Genomic DNA, 16,556 nt, shown 5'->3' with positions numbered 1-16,556 from the left:
TTCACCCTGGCTTTGCGTTTCATCCCGGGGCTGAAAGGCTCCGAGGAGGAAAGTTTATCTGAATTTAAGAAATTCAGCCCCAGACGCGGGCAGTAAGGATGGAGCAGAAGCCGCACCACGGTTCCCAGCTGCCACCCGCAGCTTTATGCCCCTTATTTGCCCCTGACATTTAAAAAAATGGGGCAGGGGGAGTCTTGCTGAGGTTTTAGGGGCACGTGGAAGGCGCCCGGTGTTGCTTTGTGGTCACAGAGGACTCGGGCTGATGCCCACGGCAGGACTTGGGGCTCGCAAAGAGGAGATCTCACAACCCGAACACGCTGCGAGACCGACGGACGTCCAAGCAGCACCTTTTCCCCCGGCTTTGGGGCCACCAAGGGCCCTTCCCACCTGATCGGCGATTAAGTTCCTTAGCCGGTACTTTTCGAGTGTTTTAGAAGCTTTTTTTTTTTTTATTTTGTTTTCCTTCTTAGTTATTTTTTCCCCCTGACAGTAATTAAAAGTGAAACTGTACATTTCTTGACAGACTCTTGCACATATGGAGAGTTTGCATTTAAACGTGCCTCTTTCAGTCATACAGATTTTGGGTGCTCTTTTTTTATTTATTTATTTTCCTCTCTTCTTTTTTCCCTCGGCGCTCAGCTTCAGCTGACAATTGTAAAGGAGCTGCCTGCAGTCTTTCCCTCTCCTCCGGAGCCTCATTAGCTCGCTGGCTTCAGGCGCGTAAGTCAGTCCTGGGGTGAGGAGGTTCGGCTCCTGTTGAATTCGTTTGGCGGAGACCGGCAGCCGAGTAATTAATGACAAGATCCCCATATTGAACGGGGAGCGGTAAATTAGTGTAACTTGCACGCATTGGCACCCGGCCAGCGTACGAAGTCGCTGTAACTTCGCGGAAGGCTGTGGGAGGAAAAGCTGGAGGAGGAGGAGGAGGAGAAAGGGAAGAAGATGTAAATGAAATCAGGCCTCCCAACCCTGTTACCCTTTTGTTTGTTGTTATTTCTCTCTTCTGTCCTTAAGCGTAGAAGTTGCCTCCTCTTCAACTGATGCTGCTGCAGATGTGCAGAGACGGCTTTAGCTTATCCCTCCTTGCCGCAGGCTCTCGGGGCTCTCGCAGGGGAGTTTTCTTTCTTCTCAGCTTCTGTAGGGATAAACTTAAAGAAAATGATGCAGAAGACGGTGAGAATGAACTCGCAGCCTTCTTGCCCGGCTGCCTCGGAGTCATTTGAGTTCACACAAGTGTCCTGAAGATAAAGTATTTGGAATTATAAGGGGTTGCTCGAACTTTTTAACAAAGATGCGACTGAAATTTTGCAATGAGAAGACCACCCTCTTCAGATACAGTCAGAAACCAACCACGATGTTGGGAAATATCTCATCCTACCTGCTCCTTCCCCAAGAACTCCTCTTCCCGTCCATGTTTGTCAGGTTTATCGTTGCGTTTGCAACCCTTGCTTTGCATCCCTTCCCCTCTTCTTCAACTCCTCATGCTTTAAGAGCAAAGGTTGCCATAAAGCAGGGCAGGAAGGAGCCTGGCGGTGCCGTATCATGCGTAGATGGGACCTTCAAAGAATTGCAGAGCGTGTGGTATGTCGAGACGTGTCCCAGGGATGCTCTCGGGGCTGCACAGGCGTCATACGTGTGCGTGGCCTCGGATGCAGCAACGGGCGACCTTGCGAAGCCCAAAGCGTCTCGTGTTTGGGCAGCAGCTGGCCAGATGTGCTGGGCCAGGCTGCCCTCAGCCTCCCGGAGCCGGCGGTCGTCAGCCTGAGCTCCTAACCCGAGCGGGAGTTTTTGCGGCTCTGAGCGCGACGCGTCAACAATTCTCTTCAAACAAAATCCAGGCTCCCGAATGGGAGCACCTGTGCTTCCAGGTGGCACTCCTGTCTTCAGATGTTCAAATGGGATTTCTTTCTTGGGCTCGAAACAGCGAGCGTGCCAAAGGAAAACAGGAAAACCCTCCTTCGCTGCCAATAGTAACAACTTTGAACTCCTGCATTCATTGAAACGTTTGTGTTATCCTCTAGAGATACCCAGATTAAAGAATTTATTACATTTTAGTGAGCTCATCTTTGGAGAGTGTGTGCCACCAGGCTCTTTCCAAGGTGTGTTGCAATAGTTAAAGATGTGACGCTTTCGCAGGCAGCTACGCTACCCAGTTTCACCACGGAGAGGGGAATTCAGTACCTGTAATAGAATAAAGCCCTAAATGAATTTATTCAAAGCATTAAAAATAAGCTTGCTCTTTGCATGCCTGGAAGAGCACCGAGAGCAAACCAACGATACGTTTCTCAGTGAGAAAAAAAAATAAATCTCTTCTCTTGCAGGTCGTTGGTCTCCTCTTGCCCAACCAGACGCTGGCATCCACTGTGTTTTGGCAGGTAACACTCACCTAAAGGGGTGGAGAATGGGATGGAAAGGGAAGGAGCAGATGACTTGTGTCTAGAGGACAAACCGTTGCACGTTGCCATTCTGCGCTGGCGATGTGTCTGTTAATGGGGAGGCATTGCTGTTATTTCCCATGAAAACTTCCCATCAAAAAATGTTATTTCCCATGAAAAATGGGAATTAAAGAGTAAGGCGAGGGAGCGTGCATGTGAATGAGTTTCATCCGTAGTAAACACACCACTGCAGTGTAATTTCGGCACTCGCTGAAATGAAAAAAGCAGTTATTTTCGGGCTTATTTTTGGTTGCGCATGTCTTTTTGTTGTCTACAGCGCAAGCGATGCTAGAGAATTATGCGGTTAAGAAACACCAAAGCAGAATGGGATCTGCCTGGTATGTTAGAAAGGCTGCAGAACCCAGAATTATATCGGTACGTGCCAGTGACTTGCAGTTTGGTGTGTTTAGCTGGAAGTTGTGACCGCGTGGCTTTATGTGCTGGGAGCAGGATAGTGGCTGGGGGTCATCTACACTCATTCACGTTTTTTAAAGGCAACTTGCCCCACCTGTTTTGAGACGTTTAGGATGGAAAGAGTTGGCTTTTGGAGAAGTTACTCTTGCACGAGTGAGGAGCGAGCCAGCTCGGATGGATGATTTGGGCTTAGTGACTTGTAAATGGCTTCGATGAGGAACTCTTGTTCCCACCGTCACGGTGTAGCTGGGAGAAACTTTCACCTTTAAAAGGATGGACTATTCCCTTTAAAATCATAGAATGGCCGAGATTGGAAGGGACCTTAGAGATCATCTAATCCAAACCCCTGGCATGGGCAGGGACACCTCTCAGCTAGACCAGGTTGCTCAAGACCTCATCCAACCTGGCCTTGAACATCTCCAGGGAGGGGGCAGCCACAGCCTCTCTGGGCAATCTAGTCCAGAGTCTGGCCATCCTCGCACTGAAGAATTTCTTCCTAAGATCCAATCTAAATCTATTCTCCTTCAATTTAAACCCATTTCCCCTTGTGCTATCACTGGACACTCTTGTCCAAAGTCCCTCCCCAGCCTTCCTGTCGGTCCCTTCAGGCACTGCAGGCAGGGATAAGGTGCCCCTGGAGTCTTCTCTTCCCCAGCTGAACAACCCCAGCTCCCTCAGTCTGTCCTCGCAGCAGAGGTACTCCAGCCCCTGGGTCATACAGATCAATACGAGATCAATACTGAAGAACTGAAATGAGCCCACTCAAGAGGGAAGCCATAGCAGGCAAGTCCAGTGACCAAAGCTTGCCCGGGCCACCACGGCTTGCTGAGTGGTTCTCAAACTCTTCCCTCCACCGTGATGGGCACGTGGGTCACCCCTTTCTGAAAAATGTGAGTAGGAGGAGCAGCAGCCTGAAGAGGCATCACCCAAAAAGCTCAGGAAGGTGTCAAGCGGCCACCTGGGAAGACAGGGGAGTCAAGAAACGGGGAGTGAGGAGGTCTTCAACCTAGAGATGCCTTAAACTCTAGATGAAAGACAATTTCTGAGCAGTATGTCCACATGTCTATGAAAAGGAGATTTATCCCAGTAAATAGCGTAGGATTTAGGGACGATGCACATTACTGCTGTGGGTACAGTGAAGCAGTTGTTGCTGATGCCCAAAATGTACGTGTCTCAGGTTAGCTCCAGCCAGGACCTGCGGACCTGCAAATGTAGATAGGAGCTGTGGGGGTTAAAAAAATAACCCACATCTGGAAAGTTGAGGCCGGTTTTCAGCACGTATTTGTAAGCTGACTTTGCAATTTGTGTTTTGAATTATTGTTGTTTGCAGAAAATAAAAAAAAACCAAGATTTACTAGATCCCTAGTTCCAGGCTGGAGAACTGGTTAGCAGGAAAAAAGTGCTCTTGGGCCATGAACTCGGCAGTGATTTAGTGTTTTAGTGCCTTGTTTCACTCTCTCTCCTCACCCTCACTTCTTTCCTGGCCACAGCTGGAGAGCAAGTCCAGTTCTGACGTGCTCTGAACTGGGAACGTGGTGTTTTGGGGATAGGAAATATCATTTTCTTTGTGTTGCCAGCAGCTGCTATGGGTAAAACCCTTCAGGAGCGTGGTATTCTTCATGCCCGCCTGTCCCTCACTTCAAAGGGAATTAGCTCGGGTGCAGGGTGTGCAACGAGCCTTTGAAAAGAGGTGGCGAGATGAGTTTTCCCCGCGTAGGTTCGTTTTTGATTTTGAAGTTTTATTTATTTTGGCGAAGTTACGCTCATGCCTGTCTCTCCCTTGTCTCCCCTTTAGTGGTTGAATCAGAGCCACAATGCCTGCGTCAACTATGCAAACCGCAACGCGACAAAGGTGAGGAGACCCAACATATGTGGCGCGCGCGGCGCGTCAGGTCTGTTTTGACACGGAAACATAAGTCTTGTCTCTTCGCCGTTAATAGAAACTCCGGAGTCGGCACTGTGATGAATTTATAGATTGGCCGTTCTCCTGGGTAGGCTCCCATTTCAAACCCCGGCTGTAAATGGCGCGAGGAGCTCGAAATCCCTCGAGGCGCCCGAACGACGCTCGGTGCCGTTTTGCTGAACCAGTATGTGTGGTTCTAACTGGTGGGCAATGGTTTTGCTCGAGAACGAGCACAAAGCAAGATGGTATCTGGGTTTTTTTCGATATAGCAGAGAGCGGCTCCGTGATCACGCTGCCCTCTCCAGAGGACTTTGTGGGTGGTGTCGGGGAGCGGCTGGCGGGGCCGTTCCTTCTCTCTTCCGTCGCTTCAGCCTCCGTTCGTCCCGTGTCGGGACGTGGGAAGCTCAAGCCGGGAAGCTGAGTTGGAAACCATCCAGCTCATTGAGATCACATTTCCAACGCAGATCTTGAAGGTGGAGAGTTTGGGGTTCATCGCTGGTGCTAATTCTGTACCATTTGCTGAGTTTCATTCACATGCTCCCTTTAAGCTGCTATTATTATAATTTTCTGATGCCAATTAATTTCCCATTCCCTTTAACCTCTCTTATGAGGGTACAGTTTTCCCTTCTTTTGCCACTGCTCGATGACAGACCATGTGTCGCGGGACAATATGACAAAATTAAACCTGTCTCTGGTTTGAAACAAATAAACCGAAAACAAAACGAGCAGAAAAAAAATTAAAAAATCTTGGTTGCCTTTTAATAACCAGAAGTTTGTTTATTGAAAATATGTTTTGTTTTTCTTTCCAAAGCCTTCTCCGACATCCAAGTTCATCCAGGGCTACTTGGGAGCTGTCATAAGTGCTGTCTCAATAGCAGTGGGTAACGCTTTATATCTATATATTTCACTCCTAAGTAGCTGCTCCCTTGCAGCAGTACTGCAGCGCTTTTGAGATGTTTGTTCCAATTGCCAAGCATGTTTATCGTTTAACTGACGGGATTTGCTCGACATAACCGGCAAATATTTTAACTGCGAGGTGTTTCTGTCCGTGCATGCCCAAACGTTTCAACAGAAAGAAACTTCTACCTCTGATGGCTTCCAGCACGTCCTGCGCCGTGGCTTTGCTGCTGGGTGAACTCAAATCATCCACGCGTGCGTTAACTGGTGGCAAATTAGCCAAGCCCAAGTTCCAAGAGTGGCTTTGAGGCTGCAGAGGGGTAGTGGCAGGGCTGGCGTGCTGAGCAGAGGCAGGTTTTTGGAGATACTCTCCTGGTGGGTCCCCACCTTGGGCTGAAAAAACACTTGAAATGACGCCGTTCACCTGCGGATGGGGTTAGGGCTGGAAACGGCGTTCCAGTCGTAGCTGAATCAATCAGAAAGAGGAACTTCTAGCGTTGCTAAAGCCGTGATCTCGTGGTGCAGTCATCAGGCTTTTAATACTCAGATCCCCCAGTAGCACAAGCTGACGTCTCTAGCAGGGTCAGCTAATTCCCAAGGAGGCAAGTACATTCTTCAAGAGCAGGTTCTGGTGATTTCTTACAGCGGCTTTTTCAAATAAACCTCCTAAATGCATGGTTTTACCTGTTCTGCTGGAATATTAAAGATCCCATGGCAGTTTTTATTTTTTTGTCCTTTGGCCACGACTTTTTCCCTCTTTCTCAAGGCACAGGCACCTTTCTCCAGGCACTTTTTTCTGCAAACAGACTGTGCCACGGGAGGAGGTCGGCGCTCGGCCCGCTCACCGCGCCGTCTGTACCCAGGTTCCCCCCAGTTCACCTGCTGGGAAAAAGCTGCGTCGACTCGCTTAGATTTCTCGACAAGGTAAAAATGTTTGACCAGAGCGGGCTGGGGATCGTTAGGAGAACGATGGAGGCAGGAGCTCCTGGCTGGGAGCTGGCAGCGAGCCGTTTGGCACATCACGTCCGCAGTGGACAGCAGAAAGCCTGCGGAACACATATCTCTGTGTTCTCGTGCAGCTGCCAGGCAGCTTTGCAAAGGGCGTAGAGTTGGTGAAGTGCCTCGTGGTTTCAAGTGGAAATTGTCCAGTTTATTGGACACGCTTCTGCCCGGTAGTTTTCCATATTGCTGGCTTGGCTTGCTCCCTGGTTGCTGTACTGGCCCTCCAGGTCACCTGTATCATCCCTTCGCTGCAGGATTAACCCAGGCTGAGCACAGGATTAACCCAGGCTGAGCACACAGACCTACTTCGCATCAGTGGGGGCTCCCGCGCTTCCTAACCCCGTGAAGATGTGTCTGCACCAGCCCCACGCTTTTTGCAGCAGATCTGAGTCCCCATCCCATTGACCTCAGCGCTTCGGTTCTCCACCCGACATTTCCTGGTGTAGCATGGGAGAGCTTGACTGCCCTCCTCAGTCTTCAAGTCAGTTTTTTCCACCTTTGGAATTAGCAAATCGAAGCTCCCCAGCTTGGTGTGCTGCTGCTGCTCACGACCTGCCTTCCAAGCCCGGGTGCAGCCAGAGTGGATGGGTGGTGACAGCTTCCGCGGTGTTGGCGTTAATGCTCCTCTCCGTTTTGGCAGCAGGGGCAGATAGAGGCAGGAGGCACGGAAAAGTGATGCTGGCAGAATTTTATCACCCTGAGAAGCTGACAGGCTTCGGTAAGGAATTCACTTGGGCAACGAGGGGAGATGTCTGTCTTGGGACAGGTCTTTAAAATCTCTGGTACCTCCTAGGCTGACTGCGAAGGAGCTGAAGCAGAAAGGTAGGGGGTGCAGAAGTGACCATCGGCGGTGCTGAGAGAAACACTCGTTCTCTGGAGCAGTGAGAATAGCTACACCAAGGCTTGTAGGTGAAATTACAGCAAGAAGCTTTGAAAAAACGTAAAAATGGGGACGATGCTGGGATTTATCTGTTCACATAACTTGTAGGTGCATCTGCTGCTTCTCGTGCACACCTTGGCTGTCCAGCAGGAGAGAACTTTTAAAGCACCACGAGGAAAGACAATGCCACTGTATTCTGTACTTAGAGCACTTCAAGCCTGTGCAGGAGGAAATCTTCCTGCAGCACCGCAGGTGTTGCTGCCTTCTTGCCTAAGTGCCACAATGGCCTCACCACATGAGCCCACCGGGATGCCCTTAGTGTGTGTGAAGAGTAGCAGGAGCTCTGTAATAGCAGAGGGTTTGTAGCTGTGCTACTTGGAGGATCAGAATGTTGTCCTAGGGAGGCAAGAGCTTTCCTCATAGAATCCTAGAATGTCTCACGTTGGAAGGGACCTCAGAGATCATCTAATCCAACCCCTGCCATGGGCAGGGACACCCTTAACCAGCCCAGGTTGCTCCAGGCTCATCCAACCTGGCCTTGAACATCTCCAGGGAGGGGGCAGCCACAGCCTCTCTGGGCAATTTATTCCGGAGTCTGGCCACCCTCACACTGAAGAATTTCCTCCTAAGATCCAATCTAAATCTATTTTCCTTTACCTTAAATCCATTTTCCCTTGTCCTATTGCTGGACACTCTTGTCAGAAGTCCCTCCCCAGCCTCCCTGTAGGTCCCTTCAGGCACTGCAGGCAGGGATAAGGTGCCCCCAGAGTCTTCTCTTCTCCAGCTGAACAACCCCAGCTCCCTCAGCCTGTCCTCGCAGCCGAGGTGCTCCAGCCCTCAGATCCACCAGCGACACTGATGTCACCGTCATGTCCCCCGTAGATGAGTTGCTGAGGCCGTTTGTCTTTTTTCTGTGGTTTTATGGGTTTTCTTGGGGTTTTTTTTTCATTTTTTTTTTTACACGCTGCTGACAAATAATATAGAAATAGCCCCAAGGTTCATTACTTGGGGTTGTAAGGTCTCAGCCCTCCTTAACCAATCTCTGCTGTCAGTTAGCAGCAAATCACCTCCCAGTGTGAGCCTATTAGGGCCAGATGACCTGAAAACAAGTGCCATTGCCTCCAGTGCTCTGCTGAGACCCGCTATTAATTAAACTGAGCCCCTTCCATGTTTGCAGTTGGCAAGCGACGCGGGGAGAGGGCTCGCGAAATGACAGATCGGTTGACTTGTGGCGGTGCTTCCCATCGTCTTCGCCCTCCGTGTGTTAAGCTAACGAGAGGGGCAAACAAATCACTTTCTCACGCATGCAGATTTTGGCGTCACGCTTCTTGTGGTTAAGCGAATCTTTGCAGATAACCCGATTCTATTCCCATTTTAGAGAGAAAGGAGCTACAGTCAGAGGGAGGCGATGCCTCTCTTACGTGCAGCGCGGCACCTGGGGCTCCTGATTCGCACCCCTTTGGGGTGAGTTTTGAGAGGAATCAATATTGGTTTTTTCAATATTTCAAGGTTTTGCCCCCAGTATCCCTTTTTTTTCCCGCCTGCTCCTAACCTGACCGGATTCACCACGTAGCTTCAGGTGAGGAAAGTTGCGCCACGTCCAGAATTCTCTCTCTCCTCCCCTGCAGTGCTCGGGTGGAGGAATTGCTTGGAGTAAGGTTAGTAAAGACAGGAGGGGTAGTGGTAAGACTGAATTTGGGGAAAGAGGAGGATGTAACACGTCTCCCTGGACGCCTCTTCCATGGAAGTGCCCAAAGCCAGGTTGGATGGGGCTTGGAGCAACCTGAGCTGGTGCAACCCAGGGCAGGGGGTTGGAATGAGATGATCTTTAAGGTCCCTTCCAACCCAAACCATTCTGGGATTCTATGAGCTCTTCTTAACTCCTTACATGACACTTCTGCACCGTCTCTGCCGCCGGGCACGTGCCGAGACCTGGGCTACACGAGCGTGCGATGTCTCCGAGCTTCGCTTGCGGCCGATGGAATGTTTAGAGGAGTCTGATTACCATGAAGTAACCTAGATTTCTGTTTCTCCTTCTGTGATTGTAGTTTATTTTTATCACGTTCTCCACACACCAGCCTCCTTCCTGCCTTTTCTTTTGATTGCTCTCATTTTACTGCTTTTCTGAACACCAAGCGGTAACTGTTGCATTTGTTGTGTTGGTTTTTTTTCAAACAATCGAGTGGATTCCTGTGATTAGGATTTATTTCCTGATATCTGGCTGCTGTTCACGACGGTGGTGTACGAAGTGCAATTAATACCAGCTGGTTTTCCCAAACAAGGCAAACAAAGGCAGAGAGTAGTAAAAAGGACTTGAGAAAGACCAAGCGTATCTTAAATGTTTGGGTTTTGTTGTGGGTTTTTTTTTTCCCCTCAAATATTCTAGCACCAGGAGCTCTAATGATCGGGGGGTTTGTAATTATACAGAAATTATACAGAAACCCTTTCCAGCAGATGTACACACATGCACACTCTTGCTCTCTGCGGATTTTGTCACGCTTTTGAAAGGTTAAAAAAGCTACGTAATTACCAATTTTATTGTTAGTGACTGCTTTTTTACATATTTTGTGAGTAGATTTCTTAATTTCGGATCCAATTGCAGTTGTGTTGCTGATCCCCTTTGCTTCTGCCTCAGCTCTTCACAACTAGGGCTTCGCTAGGCTGTAACTTCAGTTACAGTGATTCGGGGGTTGGACTAGATGGTTTTTCAAGGTCCAGCCTCTGTTGGGGTCACATTCTGTGATTCTTGATGCCACAATTAAATGCCTGCAAATTAAAGCTGATCCAGACAAGGGCTGTGAACAGACGCTCTCTGGTTTCTTCCATAAGTTGAGACTAGATCTGAGGAAGAAGTTCTTCACCCTGAGGGTGCTGAGGCACTGGCACAGGTTGCCCAGGGAGGTTGGGGATGCTCCATCCCTGGAAGTGTCCAAGGCCAGGCTGGATGGAGCCTTGAGCAGCCTGATCCAGTGGGAGATGTCCCTGCCAGGGCAGGGGGCTGGAACGAGGTGATCTTTGAGGTCCCTTCCAACCCAAATCATTCCGCAATTCTGTGATTCTGGGTTGTCACCGGTGCTGAGACCCACAGACTGGAGATTGGGGGTGTTAGCCCAGGGCTTGTCTCACCCGGAGCACATGGTGGTTGAGTCGTTGGGTTTCTCCGTGTGTTCTCCTTGAAGCAGCTCATATCAGAGCTGTTACTGCCGTTGGTTTCCATCATCTTTGAATCAGAGCTTTTACACACCACGTTTTTAACTTCCGCGGTCGCGGCTTCAGGTTCTAACAAGACCAGCTCTAAGTCTCGCTCCTTGTGATACGGAAGATCCCTTTCAGGCTCTCCAAGGGCCAGTATCGTTCGGCCACGTTTCTGACATCTCCCAGTCAGCAGTGTGTCGCTGCTCAGCTCGGTGCCCAGCTCCTTAGCTTGTTGTCCATCCGTTGTCCACGGAGTTGTCCACTCCATGCACCCAGGAGGTGCCACATACGTTGGTACCGCTGGCATTGCCCTCCCTGTTGCTGGACTCTAATTGCACCACAGCGAGCCCTGCAGGCACACAAGGTGTGTTTCACATATATGGGGGTACATGACTTAACCAGGGAATGTCTTTCGATCCTCCTCTGGCAAAAGGGGAAGGAAAACTACATGTGTGAGATCGGGCACCTCTTCGGTGGAGAGGTGGCAGGGTTTTTCCCAAGTATATAAAGTAGCCAAGTAAGTCGTATATATAAAGTAGTCAAGCTCCCCCCTTCCCCTTCTGAATATATAACTTCTAACAAGGTTTTTTGCTAAGTCCAAGTTTGGGATTTATCATCTTGTCACTACACAGGCAAATAAATACGTTGCGCTCGCTTAGCAACCTGAGCTAAATTCTGACCAAAGTAGGTGTTTTGTCTTCTTTTGTATAAGAGAGAGATGCCGTGTCGTGTAACCATGACTGCCAGCCAGGCTGTGTGTCTCATATTAAGATGCACCTGCTCAGGACTTGAACCTTTCCTTTTGACTTGCCGTTCTGGCTGACCTTGAGTTAAAAAATTCAGGTGATTAATGCTATTAATAACTTTGGTGCTACAGCTAATGACTCACCTTGGAGTCACCGCTGGTCGCGCAGAGGGTTTAAAGCATCTTTTCACAGGCAGACCAAGGTCTTTTCGTTCTAAAAGTGCCTCCTTGCTTCCTGACCTTACAACCTGACTCTACACAAGCCAGTGGAGGTGGGGAACTGGTGCCAGTATGATCTGATGCTCTGCCTGACTGTGCGGTGTGTGACCAGTGCTTTCACAAACCGTGAAAGTAGATGGAGTTAAATTTGAATATGTGTGAAACCAAGCTAGGTTAAAACTGGAGAGAAGCAAGACAGTTTGAATGACCTAATCTGGTTCGCTGAGGTATCCTATGGGACTTTTTTTTCCTCAGAAAACTTCGTGCTCCTCGGCTTCAGGCAAAGAAGAAGATGGCTTAGGTTGAGTTTGTGGTTGCAACCAGCAGAGCCACGGTGGAGCCCGCTGAAGGCCACGAGCCCATGACAGGAGTTCGAAGAAGACACTAGTGACAATCGGCTGACGTTAAATGCAACTGGATCACTTAGACAGAGCAGAGCTCTCGCTACGGAGCAGCACATGAGCTGCAGTAGCCTCCGGCATGCTGTACGGGAGCCCCTGCAGATCTTTGGGGTGCCCCTCAAGGGGGTTGGGCTTGGCTCTCAGCTCTGATGCATGGCAGGGAAACGGAGACTGAAGCTACATGACTTGGCTTTGGGACCCACGTAGGAAGCTCTTCAGAGCAAAAACTCAAACCTGGATGCTCCAGCACTCAGTGGGAAATCTGTGTTCTCTGGTGCAGGAGTCTTACCAAGTCATCCTGGGGCGACTTTCTTCTGTATGGAAGCTTTGGTGATGTTATTTCCAAGAAAATGCAGCTTTTGGGGAGCTCCTGTAGTTACTGCAGGGTTCCTGCAGAGCTTCTGAATTCTTGAAACGCAATAGTTCATCTCTGAAATGTTTGGTTGTATTCCCGTGGAGTTCACAGATTAGAATTCATGCAGGAGTCTCAGCTGCCGTCAGAACTGGTCGAGCACCGAGGTTACACAAAAATTGGAACTCCTAAATTTTGTATTTAGCTGTATCAGGAAAGAAAAAGTTGTGTAGGAGTCTAATCAGCAAAGATTGGCGAGATTAAAGCAGAGGCTGCTTCTGGACAAATGCACGTTGCAAAAAGGATATTTTCAAAATAAGCTGGATTCCCCTTCGCTACCCCCCAAAAAAAAGTTAGCATTTTACAAAGTCAAGATGTGCTTTGTCTTGAAAACACCCCTTGCAACCTAAGACATTTTCATGGCCACATCAGATTTCAGAGGAAAGATCTTATTTTTCTTCTAAGGAAGCTGAGAGGTGAAGACTGTCCAAGCCTAAGATTATCGGCGTGAAATAATATTAACATTGCAATGGTTGGGTCACAGCCGGCTTTGGCAGCACCTGCCCTCGCAGCCCCGACTCCCACGGCTTGGCGAGTGGTGTCACCGATGCCATCTACACGGGATATGTTTGCTCCGATATTCAGGTCGGAAAATCTTCTGGTGCCAGGGAGTGAGAATAATCAGAAGTTACATTTACGGTTCTGTCCTTTAAAAAAAGCCAGGCGATGCTTGGGGGTATCTAACCGAAGCTAGGAAAATCTAAACTTTAATTACGTAAATTAGAGTCAGGCTGCTCATTGCACTTACAAATTGAATAAGCAATAAAATAAAAAGGGATCTGGTTTTGGATCTTTTTTTTTTCTTGTGTTCAGGAAGGACAGGAGCTTGTTGGCCCAAGTTTTCGGTCTCGACTGTGTGTGACTCAGGGCAGGGAGAGCATCCTCGGGGCAGCAACCCTGCTCCTTCCCACGCCGTGGGTTCTTCCTCCTTCCCCGCTCCCATCGCGCACTTAACACACACGCGTGCACGCAAACGCGGTTTTTTGCTCTCCTCTCTAGGTGGAGGTGCCCCTGCGGGTTTTTCTAATCCCAGCTCCTTCTTCCCGATAATTGTTTGTGAGCCGTGTGGAGCCGCCGCATTGACAGGCTGTGAATTTGGTGTGATGCCCGTAATCAGCTTGTGAGACGGCGCGGGGAGGCCACCCACTGCCCTCAGGACTTGCCACCACTTAGGGCTATCGAGAAAGGCTTAGAAGCCGAAGGAGGTCGGTGCAAAGTAGGATGAGGGATGGGAGGGGATGGAGCATGGCCGGACACCTCCTCGGAGACGAACCGTCACGGGAGGCAGGAGGAAAATCACAGCAGATTGATGGAGCTGGTGCTAAACTTCGGTTTGCTGCTTCAAGTTTTTGAACAAAGCGGTGCCCAGCTCTAAAATCTGAATGCCTGTGCTCAAAAGCTTCTGTTCCTGCACCTCCTCCTCTCTGATGATTCACAGATGCCACGTCTCGATACCAGAAGACACCAGAAGAGAGTGATATGATCATTCCGACTGGAATGCCTGGCGTTTGCTCCCTTGAGCCCACAGCAGCCGTTTCCCAAAGGCCTTTGACGTAGCAGAGGCAAAGAGGTGGCACGCTCCAGGGAGGCACACAGTGACCATCACCCTCCCTCTGGGCTCAGAAGTACCTGACAACCACTGGGTCACCGCCAACTGCCGCCTTCCAAACTCCTTGTGCTTCTCTGCAGTGTTTTCTCTCTTGTTTCACTGGCGTGTCTTCGTTTCCAGGAAGTTTCTCCTTGTCCGTGCCCTTTCCTTCTGCCCCAGCCCCACAGCGCTTGTTGCCTCTCAACAGGGTCCCGATGCCTGGAAAACTCGATGTTGAAACAACGACCTCTTGTCCTGGGCATGTGCCTCCACTGTCCGCCTTTCTCCATCATCTGCCAAATCAAGTTTGTCTCCAGATTGGCATTAATCTCCTCTTTTCCTGCCCAAGCAGCTCCTTCAGCCTTGCCTTTTTCTCAAGACTACACCATTTTCTTCCATTGAAGCATCCAACTGTGGGGCTACCATGGTCATCCTCATCCCTCCTGCAGGCATCTTGAGTGTGAGTCAAGTTTCCTCCTTTCCTTACTCTCACTCCTCTCTACCTTGCTTCTCCACTTGGATTGTTATTGCTTTCCCTTCCTTTGTCCTCCTCCATTCTGTTCTCCTTGACTTGGTAAAGCTCCAGTTGGTAACCAGCCCAGTTTTCCATCTCTCTGCCTCCATCTTCACCTCTCAGCCCTGTTGAATGATTCTTTTTTTCCCCCTTCCTTTTCCTAATGCTCTTTTCTTTAGTTTGGCTGGATGGGACTCATCAGATCCAATCAGTGATCTAATTCTGCAGTCTGGTGATTTGAGGGCTGAAGAATAAGCTGGTTTGGAGCCAGTCTCTCCTTCCAGGTTGACTTTCTAAGTCACTTGGAGCCGCCAGCTCCAACTGCAGTGATCAGGGTTGCTACTGGAACCTGGGAAAACTGAACCCCTTAAATCAGTGGAGATCTCACCAGCATGGGTAATGAAGTCTAGAGAGCTGCTCAACAACATTTAGGTGACACCATCTACCAACTGATGTCCACCTTGCTCGCTGGACTCCTAAAATGCCTTTATTTTCTAAACATTCCCTCTCGAAAATAAGCGATAAAACTTCTTGAACTACTGATGTATTTATGGCTCTAGAATTGATCTAAGAGGTGCAGGGTTAGACCTTTAGCCAACGGCTCAGTCATTGTCAACTTCAGACATTCAAAAGCCATCTCAAAAGCTTCAAATATCTTAACAGTCATAAAAGAACGAAACAGGACAAAGAATCAGGGAAAAAAAAGTCACTTGTTTTTAAAATTCATGTCTTGGAGGACATGAGGTCAGAACTTTTTGAGGCAAGAAGGAAAAGAAAACATAAATCTTGGTTTCTTACTACACAGTCACTCTGTGACAGCATCCGATGGTGTGGCTTCAAGTAGGGTGGTGTGTCCTTGTGCTGAGATAACATTATTGATGTTGAAAACGAAACTGGTAGCAAATAAATAACAGCAATTCTCGGCACTCGAAGAAGAGGGAAGGAGGAAGGGCAGAGCACTGCCAAAGGCGTGGTAGAGCCCCGAGTAAGGTTGCTCTGCCGTTGACAGCATTGAGCCCCGATTTTGTGTTGCGGGACACGAGCAGCCGCGGTGTAACGTGCTCCCTGTGCCTGGCGTGTTGGGATGCTGAGTCAACCGGATCAAGGAATCGCTCTGGAGAAAGAAACCTCAAAACCCAGGCAATCTGAAAAATCCTCATTTGTCCTCCTCTGATCTGTGTCACAGGGAAAGAATAACTCCAGCCAATACTGTGCTGGAACCAGTATGGCCCAGAGCTCCCTGCTGCCCAAGCTGGGACATCACCAGCGTCCTTAGACTCCTTTGGTAGACTGCGGAGATGAAGGAGCACCGTTGGGGTTGTTCCACATGGGCATCCACAAACGTTGGTTTTGGGAGGACAATAAAAACCCTTCACAGGGCTCATTGGGCTGCGCCGGGCTGCAACGGGAGCCCATGGGATGAGAGGGAGTGGCCTCGAGTTGTGCCTGGAGAAGTTTAGATTGAACATTAGGAAGAATTTCTCTCCCAGAAGAGTTGTCAGGCACTGGAAGAGGCTGGAGGTATCTAAAAGCCGGGTAGAGGAGGTGCTCAGGGACGTGGATTAGCGGTGAACCTGGCAGTGCTGGGTTAACGACTCGATGATCTTAAAGGTCTTTTCCAACCTAAAGGCTTGTGTGATTCCACCACGTTGGGTGTGATGAATCCCACCTGCCTGTCTGTTACGTGTTTGTGCAGTGCCAGCGTGGTAGATCCCGGATCGGTGACTCAGGCTGTAGGCAGGGTGACGAGGATAATAATAATACTCCCGCGGTTGTTTGCTTAGGGATGATTTTGCCTCAGTAGTCAACATTCTTTCTCCAGCCCTTGCGAATTAAACTCATTAAGCTTATTTTGCTGATGGCCCTTTCGCTTAACGGTGGTCTGAGGTTGAGGTGTACCTGCTCGTTGTTGGATGCTCTCCTTGACCTGTTTACTCTCATCCCGCTTCGT

General features: G+C 49.3%; 1 protein-coding gene across 1 annotated transcript in view; it reads left to right on the top strand.

The window, feature by feature from the left end:
* Positions 1-16,556, top strand: part of SFXN5 (sideroflexin 5) — a gene marked incomplete at both ends in the record, with an annotated part of 41,937 nt that overhangs the window by 5,829 nt on the left and 19,552 nt on the right. Inside the window, 3 exons of the mRNA XM_009866519.1 lie at positions 2,322-2,375; positions 4,645-4,701; positions 5,564-5,629. Coding sequence (XP_009864821.1) covers positions 2,322-2,375; positions 4,645-4,701; positions 5,564-5,629 — 177 coding nt within the window. The remainder of the gene's footprint in view (positions 1-2,321; positions 2,376-4,644; positions 4,702-5,563; positions 5,630-16,556) is intronic.

The sequence above is a fragment of the Apaloderma vittatum genome, unplaced genomic scaffold, assembly GCF_000703405.1.
Source record: "Apaloderma vittatum isolate BGI_N311 unplaced genomic scaffold, ASM70340v1 scaffold463, whole genome shotgun sequence".
Taxonomy (NCBI): domain Eukaryota; kingdom Metazoa; phylum Chordata; class Aves; order Trogoniformes; family Trogonidae; genus Apaloderma; species Apaloderma vittatum.
The sequence above is the reverse complement of the archived record's forward strand: the minus strand, read 5'-3'. Positions and strand labels throughout refer to the sequence as shown.